The sequence below is a fragment of the Lepus europaeus genome, chromosome 3, assembly GCF_033115175.1.
Source record: "Lepus europaeus isolate LE1 chromosome 3, mLepTim1.pri, whole genome shotgun sequence".
In the NCBI taxonomy this organism is placed as follows: domain Eukaryota; kingdom Metazoa; phylum Chordata; class Mammalia; order Lagomorpha; family Leporidae; genus Lepus; species Lepus europaeus.
This window is the reverse complement of record NC_084829.1, coordinates 44,118,355-44,142,460: the sequence shown is the minus strand read 5'-3', so window position 1 is coordinate 44,142,460 and position 24,106 is coordinate 44,118,355. Positions and strand designations below refer to the sequence as shown.

The 24,106-nt window shown below is 60.3% G+C and overlaps 2 protein-coding genes across 5 annotated transcripts; both read right to left on the bottom strand.

Moving 5' to 3' along the window:
* Positions 1-3,845: 3,845 nt before the first annotated feature.
* On the bottom strand, positions 3,846-16,942 carry SLC29A1 (solute carrier family 29 member 1 (Augustine blood group)). 4 transcript variants are annotated; one of them, XM_062186194.1, is made up of 14 exons: positions 16,835-16,942; positions 10,768-10,886; positions 9,683-9,768; positions 7,270-7,351; positions 6,923-7,125; positions 6,686-6,825; positions 6,371-6,505; positions 6,187-6,284; positions 5,993-6,071; positions 5,624-5,721; positions 5,392-5,500; positions 5,121-5,206; positions 4,612-4,811; positions 3,846-4,529 (listed from the first exon to the last, which is right to left on the bottom strand). In XM_062186194.1, the coding sequence occupies exons 3-14, from the start codon at positions 9,709-9,711 to the stop codon at positions 4,418-4,420; spliced, it is 1,371 nt and encodes a 456-aa protein (XP_062042178.1). In that variant the 5' UTR covers positions 9,712-9,768; positions 10,768-10,886; positions 16,835-16,942; the 3' UTR covers positions 3,846-4,417. The 4 variants fall into 4 exon arrangements, with proteins under 4 accessions (XP_062042178.1, XP_062042179.1, XP_062042177.1 ...); XM_062186195.1 differs by lacking the exon at positions 16,835-16,942 and adding an exon at positions 16,753-16,834; XM_062186193.1 differs by lacking the exon at positions 16,835-16,942 and adding an exon at positions 14,052-14,136 and having other exon boundaries at positions 9,683-9,831.
* Positions 16,943-18,557: 1,615 nt separating this feature from the next.
* MYMX (myomixer, myoblast fusion factor) lies at positions 18,558-18,815 on the bottom strand. The gene has a single exon (XM_062187507.1). The coding sequence runs from the start codon at positions 18,813-18,815 to the stop codon at positions 18,558-18,560; it is 258 nt and encodes an 85-aa protein (XP_062043491.1).
* Between the last annotated feature and the right edge of the window lie 5,291 nt (positions 18,816-24,106).

The following is a 24,106-nucleotide window of genomic DNA, read 5'->3' as shown; positions in this document are numbered from 1 at the left end:
CGGGCCGGCGCCGTGGCTCAACAGGCTAATCCTCTGCCTTGCGGCGCCGGCACACCGGGTTCTAGTCCCGGTTGGGCCGCCGGATTCTATCCCGGTTGCCCCTCTTCCAGGCCAGCTCTCTGCTGTGGCCCGGGAGTGCAGTGGAGGATGGCCCAAGTGCTTGGGCCCTGCACCCGCGTGGGAGACCAGGAGAAGCACCTGGCTCCTGCCTTTGGATCAGCGCGGTGCGCCGGCCGCAGCGGCTATTGGAGGGTGAACCAACGGCAAAGGAAGACCTTTCTCTCTGTCTCTCTCTCTCACTGTCCACTCTGCCTGTCAAAAAAAAATAATAAAATAATAAAAAATAAAATATCTGCAAATGCTCCATGTGTGCCTGAGCAAAAATACATGTTCTCCAGCTGTTGAATTAAATAAAGCGATGCTGTCAAGCGAACACACCTGTGCGCTGGCGACACCGGCCATAGCTGGGAGGAGGGGGAGGCAGGAAGGCCGGGGAGGAGCGGAGCAGAGCGATGGAAATGGGGGCTGCGGGGCAGAGGCCCACCATGGGAGGAGGGGTGGGCGCCGAGGAGAGAGGCATGTGCGGGAGGCCAGGCTGTAGCTGCAGATCCAGGCTCCATCAAGCTGCCGGCTGCAGTCATGGGCAAGGTCAAAATCACTCGGGGATGTGGTGAGAGGGCGAGAGCCACTCCCCAAGTGCAGGAACTTACTCTATTAATACACCTCTGACTGCGTGTCGCCTGGCCCAGGCCAGCCATGGCACCAGCGGCTGACGGTGTGACTCAGTCTTTCCTTGCTACTGCTGGCGCAGTCTCAAATGTCTGTCCTCCACCATCACCCGCACTAGGCACCCCTTTCCGTCTGTGGCTGGGCCGTGTGGTGTTCCGGGCCTCCCTTGACTACCAAGGTAAAACCAGACCCCACACTGGTTCAGCCCAGAGCGAGTTACAGTCGGGGGCAGATGCCAGAGCAGGTGGCACCACAAACAAGCCTGCCCTACTCAACTGCTCTGCCTGCCGCCTGGCCTGTCCAGGTACAAGTCACTCCTCTTGGGTACGCAGGGCTGCTGGGCTGTCGGCTGGCTCACCTCCTGCTGGGCAGACAGGAAGTAGCACACAGTGGGGGCCGAGGTTAGGCACCAGGAAGGACTCTGCTGGTTTCACTGGGGCAGGATGACATGAGTTGTGTTCCAGGAAGCTTGGGATCCAGAGGCAATGGACCACCAGGTGGGGGCGGGGCAGACTGACTTACCTGGAGCTTTGCAATTTGCATATTTTTGCATCCTTTACCCTTTCCGCCGCCTTGGCTTTCTGGAGTGGGCACAGCACTGGTCATGACTTTGCAGGGGTATCCGGGGTCGGATGGGGACAGGTGTACAAGACAGTGACAGCAGAAGAGTGTTAAGTCCTCTCCCTGCTCAGTATCTCAGTGCAGCGTCACAGCCGGCCAGGTAGGCAGGGTGAGTGTAACTACGGAAGCGGCCAGGAAAGTGCGTCCTTCAAGGTCACCTGGACACAAGGGGCCAGTGCAGTCGGTCTGACATCCTTGGTCACCCACCTGCCTGGACTTAGATGTACTGAGTGGGTGGGGGCCGCTCCGGAGGGTGACTTCACCCTTCTCCCCTCCCCCTCTGCGCGGGGTGGGGCTGGGACAGGCCCTGGTCGCCTCCTCGCCCCCTCCCCGGCTGCGCGCTGGGTCCGCAGGGTCCGGACCGCCCGCTCCCGCCCCGTGAGCGCTGGTTCACACTGGAAATGGCTGGGGTGGAATTAATGAGGCTTGGTTCTGGAAGCTTCCGGAGGCTGGGGAGCAGGGAGGGAAGCGAGTCTCGGGGTGGGGGGGCTGTGCAGACCACTTCCAGGTTGGTCCCACTGACCCTTGCGCCCCGTGGCTCTGGGGACTTCACCTAGGCTGTTCTGCAGATGCCCTGCGGGTCTCGTCAAGAAATCAGGACCCGTTCTAAGGACATTTAAGGGCGAGGAGCCAGGGCTGCACCTGGGCCCTGAATCCCAACCGGGGAGCAGGCAACGCCTTCTGGGCTCTGCTGACTCGATTTCGCCCTCACCCCGCAGCCTGGAGCCAGAATGCCACCCTGCTGGGTCACAGGGCGCCCCAGGCCCCACCCCCAGGCCCCACCCCCGTAGGCCGGGTCCCTCTGAGGCTGAAGGAGTGCATGAGGGCACAGAACAGGTGACGAGGGCCGGGGCTGGGGCCAGGGTGGGGACCGTGGACACCGCGGGCCTGGCCCACTTGCTGGCCACTCTGTGCGTGGGGCAGCCTTGCGTTTCAGGGGGGGCTGGTCTGTTACAGTGACTGCATGTCTCTGCTCACCTCCATTTTGAACACTCTCTAGCTGTAACTAGTGGTTTTTCCAACAACTGGGCCCTCCGGCCACTCCCCCGGCCACTCCCCCGGGGTTACCACCTTCCCCACGCTCTTTCCATATTCACGCCCAAGGACACACGGATGCAACCAACTCCCAGCTCGTGCTTAAGGCTTCCTCGCCACTTCCCAGCCTGACTGCTGGCCTCAGGCTCCTAGCTTTGCAAGAGAGCTTCAGGCCCCAACATCTGGCTGGGGAAGGAGGGACAATCGTGCATTGCAGTGGCAGCCACCCCAGGGAGGACAGAGCTGGACACAGACCCTTCTGTGCGAAGCCAGCCAGGGTCTCTGGTGGATGCACAACCCTCGGAACCTCATGGGGGCAAAATGCTGAGGACCGAGAGAGGACATTCTTGCCCCCCCCCCATGACTTTGCCTGCAGCGCGCCCTCTTGTGGCCGAAAGTCATCACTGCAGCCAGGAGGCCGCAGAAGTGGCAGCCCCTTTCCCGCAAACCCCCCCCCCCCCCCATTTATAGGTGGAAACCCTGAACGCCATGCTGTGGGATAGCTCTTACAGCCGGAAGAGCTGCAACGCCAGGAAGAGACCCTAACCACACAAACGGACAGGACAGTCTGGGAGCCAGGCAAAGATCAGAGTGTGATGGAAGTCCCCACGTTACGAAAGTGCTGAGAGGGCACAAGAGGAAGACCCTGAGCTGCCCAGTGCAGCTGCGGCTGCAGGAGGAACCGGAAGTGCTCTTGAGATTAGCAGTCTGCTCCAGGCTCTGTTTTCAAGCTATTCTGGTGGCCACGTGTGGGGTGGATTATGAGATCAGAAAGTATGTCCCAAAAGGCCAGGCAGGAGGTGAAGGCACCCGGGGAAGACACGCAGGCTTCCTGAGGGGCTCCCGGGTTGGGGGCACCGTGGCCAGGGCTCTGCACCCACTTCCAGCCGGGAAGGCCGCAGACCGGAGTCTCCACTCACAGGCTCAGACAGTGCGGTCCCTCCTCACCTTCCCACCCCCCACCGTTGAGAAGGAGAGGGTCGGGGCTCCCCCTGCAACCACATAGGACCCTTGCTTCCCTGAAGTGCCGCGGGGCCAAGCTTTGGTGTAGGGGCAGGGTGCCAGGTAGGCCTTAGCCTTTTCCTGCCTGCCAGTGGTGTGGGAGTGCGGCCAGGAGCTGGAGCGGGGGCGGGGGGGAGGGGGGCTGGCCAGGGTTGCAGAGGACAGAGCAAAGGGGGTGGCAGTGAGACAAAGGAGAGGCCCGGAGCTGTCTGTCCCCAGTCCTATGAAAGAGGGAAGGAGTCGGCAGAGAAAAACTTGGCCTTCCGCAGTCTGCGCCAACAATCAGGGTGTTCTGGCTCCACGCCGGTCCCTCCCCTGAAGCCCCAGCAGGGGGCGCTGCGGCTCCTTCCTCTGAGACCCAGCCCCTGCTGGATCCTGCTCGGCGCCCAGGCTCACAGGCTGCAGGCCCTCTGCGGTGGCCAGGGCAGGAAGCCACGGCTGGAGGACACAGGGAACCATTGAGGAGACAAAAATGTTTATTTAATCAGAGAGCCTCTGAAGGCACCTGGTTTCTGTCGAGTATAAAAAAGGCAGTAAAACGGCACTGTACAGGGTGCATGATGGGTAGGGATGAGGCGTGGGAGTATGGGAAGGGGGGCACAGGGAGGGGCAGGCGGGCACGGGGAGGAAGGAGGAGGGGGGTATCGGATCAGACCCTACAACGGTCAGTCCTGTCCCCTGGGTTCCCCCACCCGTCCCCGTCCAGGCAGACAGACAGACGGACCTGATACACACATCCCCTCTGAGCCCAGGAGCCTGTCCTGCAGGGATCACTCACAGCCAGGTGTGGGGGTACTCACGCAAGTGCAGAGGCTGCACCCCTCCCTGACTGCGCCCCTTAAAAGGCCACAGCGTCCCCAACGTCCATCCACAGAGGCTGTGACCTCAAGGCCCGGGCAGCCGGGCCCAGCACAGCAAGCAGAAGTCAGCTAGAAGAGAAAACCTCCAGGCCACTCGTGCCCAGCCCGGGCAGGACGAGGGAAGGGGACAGGAGGCAGGCAGGCAGTGCAGTCCTTCTGTCCATCTGTGGTCACACAATCGCCCGGAACAGGAAGGAGAAGACGGCCCCCAGCGCCAGACCCAGACACAGGAAGAAGGCCATGATGGCTCCCGCCGTCTCGGCCTCAGCCGGCTTCACTTTCCTGAAGGACAAGGGCAGGACCTCAGCCCCGCGGCGCGCCCCTCCCTCGGCTGCCCCTCCCACGCCACGCCCCCTGCGCTCACTTGGGCCCGAAGCACATGCAGAGGCTGGCGAGGTAGCCGTTGGAGAAGGCGAAGGCGGCCATGAAGAAGATGTACCAGGCGTCGTGCTCGAACACCACGGCCAGGTAGTGGCGCGGCTGCACGTTGCACAGTAGCAGCAGCGGCACGAACACCAGCCGTGCCAGCACCAGGCCCGGCAGCCAGCGGCTGTCTTTCCCAGGCTGCAGTGGCGGGAGGGGGACCGGAAACAGCCTCAGCCCCGAGAGCCTGCACCGAGACCACCTCCAGGTCTGGCACTCGGTGGGGTTACTGATGGGGACGCAGGGCCCCATGGAGCCCATCTACCTCCTGATCAGGGTGTGTGAGCACACACACGCGTCTCTACAGGAAGTTGCACACTTAAGATTGCACACTGGGCTATTCATAAACGAATCCTTGATGTAAAAGGAAAAAGGACCCCCCTCGTCTCTCGGGCTCCCCTTCAGGGTCTCACGGCTGGGGCCCCCACCCCCAGCGCTGCCTCAACTCACCCACATGAAGACGGTCGTGAGACTTCGGCCCAGCCAGTCAAAGATGTTGAAAGTCAAGAAACAGGATACGGGAATAAAGTAGTTCCCTGGAGAAGGAGGAGATGGCAGGAGATGCTGGTGGCCAGGGTCAGATACGGCCACCCTGGCCCTCACGGGGCCTCAGCTCCCAACCTGGGAGGGGCAGAGGAACCAGCGGACTGCACCCGGAGAGGAGGTACCCAGGGCCCCTTTGTGCCCCACTCCCCGTGCTGGGCGCCCAGAGCGTCCTCACCCCAGGCGCTGGCACCGGCGATGCTGGACTTGACATCAGCGGTCACAGCGGGAAACATCCCGATGGTGATGGTGAAGATGAAGCAGATGGAGAAAGCCAGGACTGAGATCTACAGGGAAGGGGAAGGGGATTCGCCAGGTTCCCCCCGACCCCCAGCCCTCCGCCCGGGAGAGAAGCTGGGGGCAAGGACCACCGTCTGGCCAGCAGGAAGGGGAGGGCAGTGCCCACGTACGTTCTTGAGGATGGCTCGGATGGAGTGGCCTTTGCTGGCAGACTCGGAGCTGGGGGCTGTGGCTCCAGACTCCTCCTTGCCTGCTCTCGGCTCCTCTCCTGGAGCGGGGGTGGGGGTGGGGTGGAAGGGTCTTTGAGTTGTGGAGAACACAGAGCCATAGATGGCACAGACACTCCCCGGCGGGGCTGGGGTCGCTTGGAGCCCTTGGCCTCACTGCAGCTCAGTCGCCCAGGGCCCAACCGCCCCGACCTGAAACTGCTACCACATGCCTGGGGCATTCCAGGTCATGCAGGCTCTCCCCCAGCCTCTGGCTGCCAGCTAGCACAGGGTGCCTGTTCTTGTCCTCGCCGCCGCCCCCGCCCTGCGAACCTTTGCTGATGAGGTCCAGCTTGGTCTCCTGCTCCCCGGGCCCTTCGAGCTTGAGCTGCTGGTAGTAGCGGTAGAAGTCCTACGGAACAGTGGGCACCGGGGCGGGGCGGTCAGAGGCGGGAGCCCCAGATCACCTTGGGCCTGGCGCCCTGGACCCCGCCACCCCCAAGCCTCAGCGCCCCGCATTTGCTCACCAGCCGGGGCAGGCCCAGGTAACAGATGATGGTCAGAACGACAACCACACAGGCTGTGATAAAGTAGCCGAAGGCACTTTCTGACAGCTCCGAGCCAGCTGGGGTGGACGGTGCCAGTGGTCAGAGACCGGCCGTCCCCTCCCCCACACCCCCAGGGCAGTGGCAAGAAGGCAGGAGGACTCACTGGCGATGGCGCAGATCATGGCCACCGAGGTGAAGAAGCCGGCCAGGCCCTGGCCACTCATGATGGGGGCCGTGTAGCTGGCGGGCAGGAGGCCAGCCAGACCGAACAGGCTGCCCTGCAGGATGGCGCCAAACGCTGGGGACAAGGTGGGTGTCGGCAGGGGCGCTAGGGCTGGCGGTCACCCAGCCTTGCACCCAGCTCCTTCTCTCTGCCTCCACCCCCAGCCCCGGTCCCAGCTGCCCAGGGCCCGCGGGCTCCTCTCTGACTACGGTGGGTCTGGCCTCAGTCCACGGCCCCTCCCAGCCCCGGGCTTACAGTTTATGAGCATGATCTTGACCATGGTGAGGACAAAGAAGGGCAGAGCGTCCATCTGCACCTTCACCAGGATGGCTGTGACCAGGAACACCAGCAGGATGGCCACCAGGCTGCCCAGGATCCGGACCGACTGGGGAATCCTGCCAGAAAGGCAGGCAGGCCTGGGACTCAGCCCCGAGGGGTGCGGGAGGCGGCGGGGGTCGGGTGCGGGTGGCGAGGGAGGGGGTGGGCGCCCACCTCTGATGTAGGAAGGAGTTGAGGCAGGTGAAGAGCAATAGGGGCAGCATGGAACACAAGGTCATGACGTTGTTGAAGATGGCACTGAGAGGGCCGTGCTCTGGCGACGGCGCTGCGGGGGCATCCGAGGCCTGGATGTCCTTGTTCCGCTCAGCAGTGACCAAGGACATGTTCTGGGCCATGTCCAGGCGGTTTGTGAAATACTGCAGGGGTTGCACAGAGGGGCACTGGAACCTCTCTGCACGCACACTCCCTCTCTGCCTGTGCCTGCAGGCACAGAGCCAGGCCCTGCGGGCTTAGAGGACGTGTGCCCTGCAGCCCAGCGCCCCCCTGCCCACCCGCCTCACCTGAGTGGCCGTCATGAAAAAATTCCAGGGGAGCAGTGTGCCCAGCCCCAGCATGAAGAAGATAAGCCAGACAGCTTTGTATCTGCAATGGGAGGAGGGGGGGCTGGGGGAGAGCCACCCTGGGGAAGGCCCTCCCTCCCTGCCCGACAGTCCTCCCAGCTGTCCCCTGCGTCCAAGAGCCTGCGTGCTCCTGGGTGTCCTCCGACAGGGGATGGGGGGTCAGATGAGGCGAGGGGGAGGGGCCCAAGGACTCAACTGAACGGACCATGGTTCTCAGCCCTGGAAGACTCGGGGGACCCTGCAGGCTGGGGACCAGAGTGACCCACACATCCGGGGAGGGTTGTGGAGGGCCTGCTGCAGGGCTGGGGAGGGCGGGAGAGGCAGAAGGCAGGCAGTGTCTTCCGCTCCCCAGCAGGCAGGCTGGAAGCGGTTACGCCGGCTGAGCAGAGACCCAGACCATGTGGTTCCCTGAAGAGGGTTGTGGGGTCAGGAAACTCCCAGACCATTCTGGAACCTAGTGGAGAAGGCGGGCGGGTGGCCGGGAGTGGCTGCGAGCAACGGAGCTAGTGCTGTTGTTTCCAGCCAGTCAGAACCGGCTTTGTAGGTCATACCACCTGGGGCAGGCCAGGAGGTACAGACAGGGCCCCTGGACATCCGCTGGGCCTGAGCCCAAGTGAGGGCCACGGTTACGGCTTGGGCATGACTTGGCCGCCACACTGGGCGGTTCTGCCACAGAGTCACACGCTGACGGTGGTGCTAAGACTGGAAAACACCGCACCGTGGTCCGGCCTTTGGGAAGTGCCCAGGCCGGATTAGGACATTAAGCTGGAGCCCTCATTATCCAATCTGGGGACTCTTGTAAGGACAGACGCTCCCTGTCTCCTGCCATGTGCCACCTGGGGACTCTGCCAGCAAGAAGCCACGCCCAGGGGACAAACCAAAATGGGGTCCGCCCAGCCTTGGGTTATAACCCTGCAGGACTGTAGCCGAAACAAGCCTCTTTCCTTCTGAGAGATGGCCTGCTCAGCTATTTCACTGTAGGGACACCAAGCTGCCCAAGACGGCCACCTGGCTTTGGCCAGGCCTACAGCCCTTCAGGCAGGGCTTAGTGACCTTGGCCCCTCCCATCGTGATCTCTAGATGTGTGTGGTCCCCCCCCCCCTCCGCGTCCTCAAGGCCAACAGCTGCACTCTGCACAAAGGTGGCAGTGAGGACACAGGTCTGGCCGGAGCCACCAGCAGGCCCCCACGGGGGCAGGGTTGGGGGGAGGCTGGAGGAGCGCCCCCAAGCGGACGGATCTGAGCTGTTACAACTGCAGCCCCCACCTCCCTCCTTTACACCCCATAGGGAAGCTAAAGGCTTGCTTCAGAGGCCCAGAATGGAGGGAACACTCCCAGGCTAGAGCACACGGGATAGAGGCTGGGAAGTGAGGACTCAGGGCAGGGCCATGGGACACCTGAGGCTGGGCTGGGGCACCACCAAGTGTGGGAGCCACCAGGGCCTGCGCTTCTTACATGCTTCCTAAAATCCCCTCTCCTCCAAATAACTCCCAGGAAGTGACCTTCATTCTCCAGGGACAGGCATCCCAAATGGGCAGCGGTTCAAGTCCCGGCTGCTCTACCTCTGATCCAGCTCTCTGCTGTGGCCTGGGAAGGCAGAAGATGGTCCCAGTGCTTGGGCCCCTGCACCCACGTGGGAGACCCAGAAGAAGCTCCTGGCTTCGGATTGGCCCAGCTCCGGCCCTTGCAGCCATTTGGGGAGTGAACCAGCGGGTGGAAGACCTCTCTCTCTCTCTCTGCCTCTCTGCAACTCTGTCTTTCAATAAATTAATAAATAAATAAATAAATAAAAGAAATGGCCTGGTTCCACAGCCTCGGGCAGGGGAGAAGGGAAGGGTTCAGGGGCTCAGGGTGGAAGGAGGAGAGAGCTCCGGGCCCCAGGCCTGGCTTCACAGCGCGGGTCACTTTCTAGGGCCTGTCCCCGTGGAGAGCGTGCATTAAGTACAGCCTCTCTCTCTCTCTCTCTCTCTCTGTACAACAGAGCCCCAGATGGAACTTGAGGGAGGTCCCAGGCTCCAGGGGCACGGGAGAGCTGGGCGGGCTGCAGAGGGCAGTTCTCCCAGTGTGCCTTGGAACGAGAGGCGCTGCCCAGCTTTATCCCCACGGAGTCGGCAGCAGAAGCCGCGAGCCGCTGGCCCGCCACAGAGCAGCAGTGGAAACACTGACGGCCTGCTCGCCCACTCTGGCGGCCAACCCAGACACCCCGGCCAGGACCCCGCCAAGGCATGCAGGCTCCCCAGCCCTGGGGTGCACTTGACTCATAGCTACCTGGCTGCAAGGCCAGCCAGCACCGGCCTTCGGATTCCAAAGCACCCAGCCCCCTGGATCCCCAGCCCAGGTCCCCTTCCCAGTACCTGTCCTGTGGCTGGTGACTGGTCGTCATGGTGACGGCGGTGTTGTCGGTGGTGCCCGGCTCACAGCTCCCTCCCTCTGGCACTTGCTGGGGTTAGAGGCACAGTGAGGCCCTGTCCTGGCCCTGCTTCCCCACAGCCGGCCTGAGTCTCTGGTGGAGAGGAGGCGGCGGCGGCAGGGCAGACAGAGCAGCTAGCTGAAACATCCCACGGGACCCCCCTGGGGCCCTGCCCCTTCGGACCACGCCACTGCTCCCCACCCCCCAGACCCGGGCCCCTGGCCCAGCCGCCCAGTCCTGTCGGGGCCCCCTGCCTGCTCAGGCTCTACCTGGCTCCCCGCCTGGCCGCTGCCACCGCTATTTTTATCCAGCAGCCGAAGCAGTTTATAAGCTGGGAGACAGGAGGGTGGAGAGCAGTGGGAAGGAGGAGGAAGCAGGAGGGAGAGGGAGGGAGAGACAGTCGGAGAGGCAGGGAAGACAGGAGAGGGTCAGGGACCACCGTGGTGACAATGGGAGGACAGACACAAAGGCAGGAATGAGCAGAGGTGGGGGGGAGGGGAAGGCGAGGTTCCTCTGCAAGTGTGACCCCTGCACCCTCCCTGCTGAGCCCCTGCGTTCCTGGTGGGCTGTGGGGGGGTTCCCCTCCTGGTGCCCCCTAGACTAGAGCTTCTGCTGGTGACACCTAAACCTTCCTTGCCAGCTGCTGCCCAGGGACTTCCTAGTTCCTTGGCCACTTTCCCAAGAAAAGATTTCACAATGGGACTGGGACACAGCCCTTCCCACAGCCTGGCCTGGTCCCTCCCCACCCCCCCACCCCCCCACCCCGACCCCTAGGCCTGACCCTAGGGCCACCCCATCCCCCCTCAGTTCCCCTCTGACTCAATCCCAGGCCTTGTCCTCTTCCCCTTTCTGACGGTGGCCCCGAAGATAAGGGGCCCCCAGCACCAGCGGCTTCAGCAGCGCCCCTGCAGCTGGCCCGAGAAAGGAGAGGGGTCTGGGAGCACAGCCCCCCCCCCACGGGCCTGAGGGGACCTGGCCCACTATCTGGGTCTCAGGACAGAATCCCCACCCTCCCTGTCTAGCACTCACCGGATGCCCAGGCTCACTGGCAGAAGGGCCGAGGCAGAGGGGGCCTGGGCGGTCCCTAGGAGGTGGTCCCAGCCCAGGCTCGGGCGACAGGACTTGTCCGTGGGCTCCTGGATGAGGGTCTGGAATGAAGAGGGTGGCACTGGGCCTATCAGGGCAGAACCCCGCAGGCTGCCCGGGCCTCATTCTCAGAAGCCTCCCCAGCCAGCACAGAAGCACTCCCAGGAGATACAGAACCACCCTGCTGCTCGGGAGATAACAGAGCAGGAGTCTCAGCAGGGGGCAGGGGCGGGCCTGCTCGCAGGTGCAGTGTGCTCCAGGCCCTGCGTCAAACACACACAGCTGGTCCCCAGGGACTCTGGAAGGGGGGACTTTCCCACCCTCCCTGGCCAAAGTCCAGCCTCTCCAAAGGGCGTCCACAGACCCCAGCACAGAGAGGAGAGGGAGGGGCAGAGGCAGAGGGCTTCTTCCAATTGTTCTTTCCACAAACACAAGGAGATTTCAGAAAGCTCGCGGGAGAATAGAATTCAAAGATGAGTTTAGGAGCTGGCATTGTGGTGCAGTAGATTAAGCTGCCACCTGTGATGCTGGGATGGAATATCTAAGCTGCTCCTGGCTGCTCCACTTCCAACCCAGCTCCCTGCTAATGTACCTTCGAAACCAGCAGATGGCCCCTACCACCCACATGGAAGACCCTCATGAGTTCCTAGCTCCTGGCTTCATGGTGGGCTCAGCCCTGACGGTTGTGGCCATTTGGGAAGCGAACCAGCAGAGGCAAGATCTCTCTCTCTCTCTCTTAATGGCCTTGCAAATAAACAGCTTGCATTTTTTTTTTTAAAGGTGAGTTTAGGGGTGGGTGTTTGGCACAAGCGTTAAGTCCACTGTTTGGAATGCCTACATCCCATATTGGATTGCTGGGTTCGAGTCCCAGCTACCCTACTTCCAACCCAGCTTCCTGCTACTGTGCACCCTGGTAGGCAACTCTGATGGCTTAAGTACGGGGACCCTGGCACCCGTGGGGGAGACCTGGATTGAGTTCCAGGCTCCTGATTGGAACTGTCATGGGCATTTGCGGCATGAACCAGCAGATGGAAGATCTCTCTTTCTTTCTCTCTGCCCTTCAAATAAAATAAAACCATAAATAAAAATTTAAAAGATGAGTTTCTTTTGGTGTAAATAATTTTTTTGAAATCCATGTATAGGTTTTCAGGCTGCGCCGCGGCTCAATAGGCTAATCCTCCGCCTGCGGCACCGGCACACCGGGTTCTAGTCCTGGTCGGGGTGCTGGGTTCTGTCCCGGTTGCCCCTCTTCCAGGCCAGCTCTCTGTTGTGGCCCGGGAATGCAGTGGAGGATGGCCCAAGTGCTTGGGCCCTGCACCCACATGGGAGACCAGGAGAAGCACCTGGCTCCTGGCTTCGGATCAGCGCGGTGGTGCGCCGCCCACAGCGGCCATTGGAGGGTGAACCAGCAGTAAAAGGAAGACCTTTCTGTCTCTCTCTCTCACTGTCCACTCTGCCTGTCAAAAAAGAAAAGAAATCCATGTACAGCTTTTCAGCACGTGCACTTTCCACATTTTAAAAGACCCTCTGTACGCATGGATTTTAGAAACGTTTGCACCAAAAGAAATTCATCTTTTAATTCATTCTTCCACAAACTTTTTGAAGCCCCCTTGATATCTAGACAGGACCTCAGCACCCCAGCCACGCACTGCTCCAGGCACCCGGAGATGGAGTGGTGAACAACAGCACTGATATTTCCTAGAGGAATGGGAGCGGGGCGGGGGGGGCACCCCCACCCCTGTGAGGACACCTGTGCCCCACCCCGCACCCCACAGGCAAGTTGCAGGCAGTTCAGAGCAGGTGCAGCCTCAAAGCAGATGGGAGGTTGGGGTGGGGACAAAAGTGCCCCTTCCCCTCAGCGAAACTGGCCTAGGCTTTCTTTCTGCCTCCCTTGGCTCCAGCTGCCCCCACCCCAGTTCCTGAACACAAGTGAACTCCAGGGACAGTGGCCCACCTGCTGCTCTCATCCTGACATTCAGCAAGCCTAAGCCAGCCTAGATGTTTTTGTTTTTGTCTGTCTTCGCCCTGCAGCGACCAGGGACTTGACAGCAGCCCAGGGCATCTGGTATTCCTCCAAGCCATGCCTTTGGCCTGCCCAGATGGAGCCCAGGAAGCCGTCACCCAACAGAGGACCTCCCTGCCCCAGGCTCCTGACCCCTCTCCTGCTCCCCAGCTTCTACACACACCCTCAAATTCTCACTCCCCCATCCCACACGGGGCCAACCACCACCTGCAGAGTCCCCTTTGTCCTGACAACCTGGGAAACTGGTATCAGATCCTTCTCGCTGAACAGATGGGCCAGCCCAGGTTCAGAGAGGTGGAGACATCGCCCAAGGTCCAGGGATAGTTAGGACCAGAGCTGTGATTCAAACTCAAGCACAGATTAATTAATCTAGGCTCTGTGGGGTGCGGAGGGGTGCAAAGGCTGCTTCCCAGCATTCCTACAGAAGCCGCTCTGCTCCAACGAAAGGGGAAAAAATAAAGTGGGGACCAAGTTCAATGGCAGCCTCCCTGAACATCAGGCATAAAGCATTCCACTCCCAACCCATCTCACACACACACACACACACATACACAGGGGCTTCGGATTACTGAGAGGAGTGGGCAAAGGGGCGGCCAGGGCGTTGGAGAGGAGTCAGGGGCGGGAGCAGGGGGAGCCAGGCTTCACCCATCACTGTTCGCCCCAGGGAAGAAAGCCGGGGCGGGGTTGGGGGGGCTGCCCTTGTGTCACTCATCCACTCGCCGATAGTAAACGAGGAGGCGCCCAGGAATAAGGGACCCGAGGTGCCAGTTGCGCCAATAAAAGGCAGGGGAGTAAAGGGCCGGCTCCCACGTCTCCATTCGCGGCCCCCCATCCCCATCCCCCCTTAATCGGCGCAGCTAGCGGCGTGGCCCCTCCCCTGGACCAACAAGGAGATCGATCGAGATTAACGGGCCACTCGCCTGCCCCTGGCGGAGGTCAGCGTGGCGACAGCCAGTGTTGGGCCCGGGTGCCAAGCCACCCACGCGCTGCTGGGGTCCGGCTCCCCTTAGGGTCCCCCGGCGCTGCGGCCTGTGCGCGCCACGTGCTGCGCGACTCCGCACCGGGGAGCTGGGGCCCCGCCCGGCGTCCCCTCCCCCGGCCGCCAAGCTGTCAGGCCCGGCCGCCCTGCCCTCGTGGCGGGAGGGAAGCGGCGCCTTCCGCCCCGGCAGTGCCCAGCACCCCACATCCAGGCCCCGAGGAGTACCTGGAGGAGAAGGAGTCCTCCAGCACTGGGATCTGCGCGCCCTCTCCGCAGCTTCCCGCGCCCGCCCGAGCACTTTTCAAACCCGCCCTCCGCTGGGCCCGCCCCCGGCCCTCGCCCGCCGCCACCTCCCCGCAAAGCGGCGCACCCAGAGCCCCGCCCCCACGACCGCGCCGGACGCCCTGGCCTCCCACCCCGTGACCCTGCGCTCCCTGGCCGCCCGGTCTCCTTCCTATTTCTGTGGGTGGAACCTCTTTGGGTCTTGCCCTAGCCCATCATGGGGCACATGGGGCTGGAGGGGGCAGACCCGACACTGGGCTCCCTCTGGGCCGGGGCTAGGCCCACACACCCCACCCCAGATTCCATCTAGGGGTTCTCCCATCCATTCACATAGCCTGCGCTCCCACAGTTTTCAGGCCGCCCCCAGGTCCTCACCCCTCCTCACAGGTTCCGTTCACCCTTCCCGCTACTACACACTGGGACCCCCCCAAGCCACCGTCTTCCTTCCGGAACCCTCTCCAAGGCTTGTGCCCACCCCCATCCCCTGGGGCAATCTCCTCTGTGACCTGGTGGTGAGCTTTCCCCACCCCCTCCTGGTACAGACACAAACACACCACCCACCCCTTTGTCTTGGAGGTGTGTGTGTGAGTGTGTGTGTGTGTGTGTGTGTTGGGGAGGAGAACGGAGTAACCCCCTGGTGATTCACCCTTTCTGAATTCAGCACTTGGGAAAACTGAGGCACGGCTGGGGAGGGGAAGAGAGAAAGCCAGGAACAGCCTTATATCCTGAGCAAATCCTGTTGTCCTGGCCAGGGGATGTTTGCTGCTGTCTGCCTGGAAGCCTCACTCTGCCCCACATCCTCCCCCTGCCTGGAGAGGGAGGGGTGGACTTGCAGAGGAGGTGGTCGGAGGTGGTCCCTCCTGAATCTCCCAGGGAGGGCAGGACTCCTTTTCTGATGGGCATTAAAGGAGTGTGTGTGCGTGCGTATGTGTGTGCGTGCGTGTGTGTGTGTGTGTAAGTGTGAGGGAGTGTGATTTGCAGCCCCTATGCCCGCACTCAGAGCTGGAGAGAGCCGGAGGGGGAGCAAATCCAATCCAGGCTTCCCAGGCCACTCCTAGTGACCCAAGGGGCCTGTCCCCGGGAGAAGCCACAGACACAAATGAACAATTAGCAGTCTATAATAACATCACAGGGCTGGTGCAGACTCACACCCTGGGGCCCCAGGGAGAAAGCAGTTCTGCCTGGAATCAGCAGATACCCCCCAAGCCATCCCAGAGGGAGTGTGTCCCCCAGCCTTAGGGCTTGTGCCCCACCCGCACCCCAGCCAGGCCCTAAGCAAACAGAGGACAGGAAGAAGGGCTTGGGTGGTGTTTTTCTAGGCACTGCCCCATGGCCCACAGTGGCTTCATGTCTCTCCAGCCCACCCCCATGTTTGTCCAGTCTCTCTCCCTTCCTCTCCTAGCCCACAGCTCTCTCTCCCTTGACCCCCTGCCTCCCTCCCACCTTCCTTTCCCTGCCCTAGCCCTGCGGGGGTGGCAGGCCTGGTGGTCAGGGAGTATGCCCAGGCCGGTGGTCACTGGCTACAGCAATGTGCAATGGGGGCTGGATGAGGATGGAGACTGGAGGGAAGTGGTCATGGTCCCCCGGCCAACTGGGGAAGGCTGGTTCCTTCCCCTACCCCCACGGGGCCTGGCCTGCTCGGCAGACGGCAGTAGCCAGGGCTGCTATTGGAAACAGGCCCATCTGGCACACACCCACACCATACCTGGGCCCCCAGCCAGCACCCACACCCCTGCGCATCCATGTCCCCAGGCAGCAACAGTTGCTGGGTGCTAGGGCCCTCTGCTGGACAGCCTAGGGAGCCCAACTCAAACAGGCCTCGCCACGGGTCAGTCTGCCCAGTCCTCTTCACTCTGCCCAGTGTTACTCAGAGTCCCTCAGGTTCTGGGCACAGGGTGGAGTGGGTAGGACTGGGCTGGTACAGCTGCAAACCCCACACACCCTATTTAGGATTGTGGCTTGTCCCCCTTGCAGCCTCCAGCAGGGCCTCTCCACCACTGGGGCACACAGTCCTGTCCACCCCAGGCCATGTTCTCTGAGCTGTCACCCACAAGCCATCTGTGTTGGCTGGAAGCATGTTTGCTGCAGCTGGGGCGTTGTCAGCTGCACACACTCAAGTTCTTGAGCCTCACCGCAGGGCTGGGACTAGGGAGAGGCCAGTGAGCCACTTGCCCGAGGCACAAAATATGAAAGGGGTGCTAAAAACTCAGTAAATCAAGATGCATCCAATGCAATGCTTCTAGATCGAAGCTAATACAAAGAACCCCCCGATGAATAAGACGTTGTAAATAAAGGCAGGTGTGTACACAGGGTGGCTACCGGATCAGGGTTCAGCTAGGCGTTACTCTGTTCCCTAGTCTGGGCCTCCCGGCTCCCACCTCTGCCCTCTGACCTTGGGCACCTGTGTTCGGGGGAGAGCCGAGAGGGGTTGAGAGACAGGCATCCAACTCGGGCCTCCAAAGTCCCAGAAAAGTAGCCGTTCCACCAGAGACCAAAGCTTGCGACATCTCTGACGGACAGTCCCTTAGCCCGGGAAGTCCCCCAGCCCCGCCCGCCCAGCCGGAGGCGTGAGACCCGCGCAGACCCCGCCCCCACCCCGGCCCGCCCGGTCCCCGCCCGCGGCCCCCACCCGTCCCCCGCGCACCTGCAGGGGCGTCCGGACTTGGGGGCAGGGGGCGGGAATTCCCAGGCCGGCGGACTCCCGGTACCCCTCTCGGCCGCCTCACCTCGGGGCTGTGGCCGCAGCCATGGCCGGAGAGCGCCGCCCGCACCCGATCTGACCCGTCTCTGCCGTGGGGCGGGAGAGGCTGCAACCGGCAGTCCTGGCGCGCGCCCCGCGCCTCGGCGCCGTCTCTCTGTCCCGCCGCTCGCCGCTCGGGGGCGTGCGGCGTTCCGCGAAGCGGGCGGGAAGAGAGGCCCCGGCCGGCCCCGTGGGAGGGGCCCCCGGGCCGGAGAGGGAGGTGCCGCCGGCAGACGGTGCAGAGGGGCGGCGACTCGGCCCCCCTTTACCCCGTTCTCTCCCCTTCCCTCCCGCACGCAGGCCGCCTTGGGGGGGGGGGGCACGTGCACCGGCTTTGAGGAGCCGGGAGGTAGCAGATGGTGTGGGCAGTGCTGGTGGAAAGGCCTGCGGGGGTGTGTGGGGAGCAGTCGCCGCTGAGGTCCCGCTTCTTGCCCCCGACCGCGACAGGGGCCTGTATTCCTAACCCTCGCCACCTGGAGCCCAGGACTCGCACCGGGACTGGGGGATACTGCTTGGGATCAAGCAAACTCCCCGGGCTCCGCGATGCAAATATGCTTGACAGCCCCTGTGGGAGTCCCGGGGGCCTCCGGCTGGGAGGAAAAGTAGAGAAGTGAATTCTTCCGGTCTCCCCCACCCCGGCGACCCGGGAGGGCTCACGGGATCCCTCAGCAAATAAATCTGCCTGTCCCCACCGCAGCTGGGGGCCGAGGCTGCAGACTCGCCCCAGGGCGTGTTCCTGGCGGCTGTGAGGGACAGCCAGCCATCTGCCTGGGTCACAGCGCACCTGCTGACTGAGGGTAGATGCTGCAGAGACCTCCAGGCTGTGAGCACCGAGACTGACCGTGGACAGGTGGCCATAGGAAGCCTGGCCCTCAGTCCGCCCCCCGCTGCCGCCCCTACCTCAGCTACCTGGCCAGAGACTTCAACAAATCTTTATTGGGCACCTGCTGGATGCTGGCCCCGAGTTCTTCCTCTTTTCAGGGAGGTCTCTAGAAGACAGCCTGGATTCAAATGTCGTCTCTCTGCTACGTGTCACTCATGCTGGTTAAGCAGTGTCCCCCATGGCACCTTGGTGTCCCCCTCCATTCAGTTGCCTGGAGGTTGCTTCCCCTCCCCACTTGAGGCCAGAGATGGTTTAGGAGAGAGCTTTGAGAGGACCTGTAGGAGGAAGGAAGGGCAGTGCCCAGGGTTCCGCTAGATGCGGGCTACCTTCCAGAAACACATTTTTTAAAAGATGTTATTTATTTGAAAGAGTTACAGAGAGAAAGGGAGAGAGAGAGAGACAGAATCTTCCATCCACTAGTTCGCAATTGGCCACAACGACTGGGGATTGAGCCAGGCTGAAGCCAGGAGCCAGGAGCTTCTTCTGGGTCTCCCACGTGGGTGGCAGGGACCCAAGGACTTGGGCCATCATCCTCTGCTGCTTTTCACAGCCATTAGCAGGGAGCTGAACCAGAAGTGGAGCAGCCGCAACACGAACCAGCGCCCATAAGGGATGCCGGCATTGCAGTGGCAGCCCAACCTGCTACAGCGTGACACCGGCCCCCAGAAACACGCTTCTGCTGGGAGGTGAGAGGCACGTCCAAGCCAGACCCCTCTCGTGTCAGACCCCACTGCATCTTCTGCGCAGCAGGCGGGCTGCTGCCAGGGCTCTGTTAATCCAAAAGACAGCATTTTGAGGAATACACCTGCTGGCAGGACTCCCAGCGTCACTTTTGGCGGCCTAACCTCTCCTTCCTCTCCGGTCGGTCCACTCTGGAGGCCTCCCCAGAGGCGTCTGGCGGCTGTCTCTGGCTGAGGACAAACAGCAAGCAGCCCAGCAAAGCCTCGCGCGTGCCCTGGGAGCCCAGGCGTTGAGCCAGCCGGCGCAGCAGGGGCAGGAGGTGCTGGCGGGCCAGGCGGGCAGCGGGCAGCAGTAGACGGGACAGCAGCGTTCGCAGCAGCAGCGGCAGCAGGGGAGCGGGCATGGCAGGGTCACCGCCTGTGAAGGCAACCCAGGCTCTAGACTTGGCACTTCTTGCTACCACCTCGGCCTGCAAAGACATGGGGGTGACCACGGGTTCCTCCTCCCTTCGCCTCCTGCTTTCCCATTCCCAGACCTCAGTTCTTGGACTGTTTTCTGCTTTTGAGTAGCTCTTTCTCTTGGCGAGGTATAGGGAGATGGAGCCAAGGCAGTGATACAGCTGGAGCTAGGACCTGCAACTTGCCAGTCTGGGCCTCCAGGTGCTCCTGCTGTCCCCACCCTTCTCACCCTCCATCGCTCTAACCCCCTTGCTCATGCACATCTCCAGGCCCCACATTCCCCATCCCCCCCCCCACCCCGTCCAGCAGCTCTTCCCCTGCCAATACTAGTTTTTCCTTTGGGGGGCTCTTGATTCCCCCCCGACCTGACAGTCCCCACCCTCCCAGTCCCCCAGCTCTCACCGCTCAGAATGGCTGCTCAGTCCGTCCAGGCTGGCTTTGCCTGCGGTGGAGACAGCCTCATGGACACAGCACAGGGTCGCCCCACCCAGCTCGGCCCCACCCATTACAGCTTGCCTGGGTGGGTGGAGAAGCACAGAAGAGACAGCTGTCACCCCGGCACCTGGTATGTTGGGGGCTGGGGGGGGAGTGGCTAGGCTGGCCCTCTCCTGTAGTGTGGGAGGAGGGGGCACATGTAGGAAATTCCTGGGGCTGGGTATAGCCCTCAGAGCTGGCTCCCAGACTGCACTTGCTCCTTGTGTTACTTGCGGCGTGTTGAGTCTTCTGGCCTCTGGGCCCCTGCTCTGTTACCCTAGTCACTGAGAGGGCCAGGGACGAGCAACTGGAATGGAACCATGGGTGAGACCCGTTCACCCAAACCTCCGAAGCAGTCAGGCTACAGCCCAGGCCTGCTCAGAGTGACATGGACAGGGAACCTGGGGCTTGGGCAGGTGTATGGGGCAGAGAAGCACAGGCCCCATCCAACTCATAGCTGGCCACGGTTGGACACAGCTGAGTGACAGTCCCACTCTAGGACAGGACCTCCACCCACTTCAGCCGCCTTGGATTAAATGAGGTTCCACAAGGTGGCCAGGTATATCCCAGTTGGTTTATAAGCCTGGGAGATAGATAGATAGATAGATAGATAGATAGATAGATAGATAGATAGATAGAGATAGAGATAGAATTTTTTTTAGTATGTCATTCTCCTGGTTCAAATACATGTGTCTGGGGGTGGGGGTGGGGGTGAGGGATAGTTGGTGTAGTGGGTGAGATGCCACACATCCCGTATTGGAATTCCGGGGTTGAAGTCCCAGCTCTCCTCGTGGGTCCAGCTTCCTGCTGTCTTGTACTCTGGAAGGGAGCAGGTGATGAGGGCTCAAGCAGCTGGGTCTCTGCCACCCTCACAGGAGATGTGACTTGGTTTGCTCACTTCCAGCCGGCCCGGCCTCTGCCATTGTGGGCATTTTCAAAGTGAACCAGCATTTGGAAGTGAACCGTAGGCGTTCTCTTCCTCTCCTCCCGTCGCTTGCTGTGGAAGTGGAGGTGTGACGGCCGTGTGATAGCCCAGGGCTGTGGCTGGGAGATGCTGAGCCTCGGAGTTCATGGCCACTCAGTCCTCGCCACCTCCACCCTGCAGGGGAGCAGTTATCATAACCATTGTACAAATGAGGAAACAAGTTCAGGCAGAGAACAGCTCACCCAGTCACAAGCAGATCAGTGGCCGCATCTTCCCCCAGATCTGCTGTCTCACCCTGGCCCAGGCTGTCCCGTCTCTGTAAGGGACAGTCACCTGCTTCTACTCACCTGGCCAAAACCTTGAAAGCTACCCTTGACTCCGGGTGGCTTCCCTTTCAACATATTGAGAATTGCACTTGTCCTTGGTGCCGCTGGAACCACTTGCCGTCTCTCACCGGCATTCATTGCAGCAGTTGCCACCTGCCTGGGGCTCCTGTCTTGCTTTCCCCCATGGTGACCAGAATGACCATTCTACAACGGGAGTCAGCCCTGTCGCTTTTCTACTCAAACTGTCCAATGGTTGCCATCACTCAGGGTGTGACTGACCTGCAAGGCCCCAGGGGGTCTCCCTTGGGCAGATTCCTGATCCAACTTCTAGCTTTTTTTTTTTTTTTTTTTTTTTTAAGATTTATCTATTTATGTATTTGAGAGAGAGAGAGAGTTACAGAGAGAGGGAAAGACAGAGAGAAAGGTCTTCCATCCACTGGTTCACTCCCCAAATGACCACAACGGCTGGAGCTGAGCAGATCTGAAGCCAGGAGCCAGGTGCTTCTTCCAGGTCTCCCATGCAGGTGCAGGGGCCCAAGGCCTTGGAGCACCTTCTACTGCCTTCCCAGGCCATAGCAGAGAGCTGGATCAGAAGTGGAGCAGCTGGGCCTCGAACCAGCTCCCATACGTGATGCTGGCACTGCAGGCGGAGGCTTAGCCCACTACGGCACTGCGCTGGCCCCCAGCTTCTAGCCCTTGCCTCTCTGCTGCAGACACTGCTCTTCCTTACCTGGGCCTCAGCTCCCTTGCACTGCAGGGGAGGAAAAATAGTGCTTTCTTCTCCCTGTCTAGGGTCTTTGGCCAGTTTATGAATTCACCTGACATAAGACAGGTGCATGGGAGTCCCGTGAAAATATCAGTCTCAAGCAGCGGCCTGATGATTGAAGCTTGGGTGCCACCCTGAGCTACAGAGAGGAATGGGGGTTTGCGGCTTCTGGGGGGGATGGAGGGGAAAGGGGGAGAAATGCGTAGTCAGTAAACATGTCTGGAGCGATGGAAAGGCCCAGGGCCCCAGAGCAGCTCTCCTCTGATACAGTCCCACTCATGAAGTTGTCCTTGATGTCACTTTCCTTGACGAAAGGGTGGCTTCCCAGAGCTGCTCCGGTGTCGGCAGTCTCTCAAAATAACCCACCTGAAGTAATCAACCTGCCAAAGAGGGCTGTTTTGGGGTGGCATATTCTGGGGTGATATGTCCTCCCCATCTGAATCTTTCCCTAGTGGTTTCACATTTTAGAAACCAACCAGCTCGGTAGCTTGTCCCCATTCAAGAGGGAAACAAAAGGAAAACAAGGATCGGAGCAGACCACGAGGCAGAGTCTGGCGGGCAGCCAGCTGAGATTGTCGGGCTCAAAGCACCTTTTGCAATTTGAATGCCTCCGGTGATGTGTGAGTGGACTCCATGGCGACTGAATTCACCAGTCGGTCCCAGGTGACTTCGCCAAGGTGCTTCTACTCACCCGGCTGCAGCTAGCGGGGCCTCAAGGGCAGGGCCGCTTTTGTCCTTAGTGATTCCAAGTGGAAGGGTGGAAGACATTAGAAATGTTAGTTTAGAGAAGCCTGGCCAGACATTGGAGGAAACTAGAACTAAAGACCCAGGCAGAGGCCGGTGCTGTGGTGTCGTGGGTAAAGCTGCCGCCTGCAGTGCCAGTGTCATGTTGGTGCCGGTTCAAGTCCCAGCTGCTCCACTTCCGATGCGGCTCTCTGCTATGGCCTGGGAAAGCAGTAGAAGATGCTCCAAGTCCTTGGGCCCCTGCATCCATGTGGGAGACCCGGAAGAAGCTCCTGGCATCAAATCGGCCCAGCTCTGGCCATTGTGGCCATTTGGAGAGTGAACCAGTGTATGGAAGACCTCTCTTTCTGCCTCTGTAATTCTGGCTTTCAAACAAATAAATCTTTTTTTTTTTTTTTTTTTTTTTTTTTTGACAGGCAGAGTGGATAGTGAGAGATAGAGACAGAGAGAAAGGTCTTCCTTTTTGCCGTTGGTTCACCCTCCAATGGCCGCTGCTGCCGGCGCATCTCGCTGATCCGAAGCCAGGAGCCAGGTGCTTCTCCTGGTCTCCCATGCAGGTGCAGGGCCCAAGCACTTGGGCCATCCTCCACTGCCCTCCCGGGCCATAGCAGAGAGCTGGCCTGGAAGAGGGGCAACCGGGATAGAATCCGGCGCCCCGACCGGGACTAGAACCCGGGGTGCCAGCGCCGCAGGCGGAGGATTACCCTGTTAAGCCACGGCGCCAGCCTCAAACAAATAAATCTACAGAAGAAAAAAAAAAAAAGACCCAGTCCAGTGTTCAAGTAGGTAAAGAATCCTCAAAGAAGAGGACTAGAATCCAGTAACAGACACAGGGCCGTTTTCTACTGAAACATAACTGTCCTGTGTGTACTCGTACCCTTTTCTACTAGTGATATTCGGTAAGACTGATCTATTGGCAGTAAGGCTGGTCTTGTTGAACTTGACCTCTTTACCTAACATAGCTAAAACTGTGACTCAGCATCTAGGGTCTCTTCACGTCTACTTTGCTGGAACTTTTAATAAGGACAGGACTTTAACATTTTTATAATTATTTTATTTTATTTATTTGAAAGGCAGAAAGACAATGAGAGGGAGAGAGAGTGAGGAAGAGAGAAATCACCCATCCCATCCACCGCTTCACTCCCCAAATGCCTGCAAAAGCAAGGGCTGGGCCAGGCTGAAGCCAGGAACTGAGGAACTCCATGTGGGTCTCCGACGTGGGTGGCAGGGATCCAGGGACTTGAGCCATCACCGTCTGCCTCCCAGGGTGTGCACTAGCAGGAAGCTGGAGTCAGGAGCAGAGCCAGGACTGGAACCCAGGGAGCCCCTCAATATGGGTTGTGGGCATCCCAAGCGGTGACTTAAACTCTGTGTCATGTGCTCACCCCTCCCAGCAGCTTTGATTGGCCCCATAACGACAACTTAGTCCCTTAAAGCTTATCTGGTCTTGCCTGATGTGACACACATGTCTAAATAGGACATTCTAATCAAAGTCTTGGAAATATAATCAACGTTTCCAACTGCTTCCTGTAAGAAAGAACAAATTCTGATTGAACTTATGCAAATGACAATATTGCCATGAAAATAAAAATGCTTACTAAAAGTTTCTCAATTCTGGAGGGATCCGTAGGGAGAAGTAAGCATTCCAATTCTGTTTACAAAACGTATACTTTACTGCATTGCTAAAGGTTTCTTTAAATCCAGTCCAATGGTATGGTGGCAAAGTTACCGGCGACCTGTCCCTCTCAGTCCTTGCCATGAACATCCTTGAAGACACAGGGTTACAGCTGCTTGCAAAAGCCTCCAAGGGAAGCATCAGCGTGAAATAATCGCTGTGGATGACAGAGGCTGGAAATGGCCGTGGTTACATGTCTGATGGGAGTTCATTGACAAAGAAATTCCATGTGTCTGTGACATGCACTCTGTAAGATAAGTAGAATTATGAATGACAACATTATACCAGGGCATACCAGAGTTCTAGGAATTTCATACAATTTCTGG

Excerpts from the sequence above, each read along its gene's own strand:
- MYMX (XM_062187507.1), bottom strand. The coding sequence starts at position 18,815 with ATGCCCGCTCCCCTGCTGCCGCTGCTGCTGCGAACGCTGCTGTCCCGT.
- SLC29A1 (XM_062186194.1), bottom strand. The coding sequence starts at position 9,711 with ATGACGACCAGTCACCAGCCACAGGACAG. Across the intron at positions 5,207-5,391 it reads CGCCGGTGCCAGCGCCTGGG|GGAACTACTTTATTCCCGTA; the intron begins GTGAGGACGCTC and ends CTCCTTCTCCAG. Across the intron at positions 4,530-4,611 it reads TGCATGTGCTTCGGGCCCAA|GAAAGTGAAGCCGGCTGAGG; the intron begins GTGAGCGCAGGG and ends CTTGTCCTTCAG.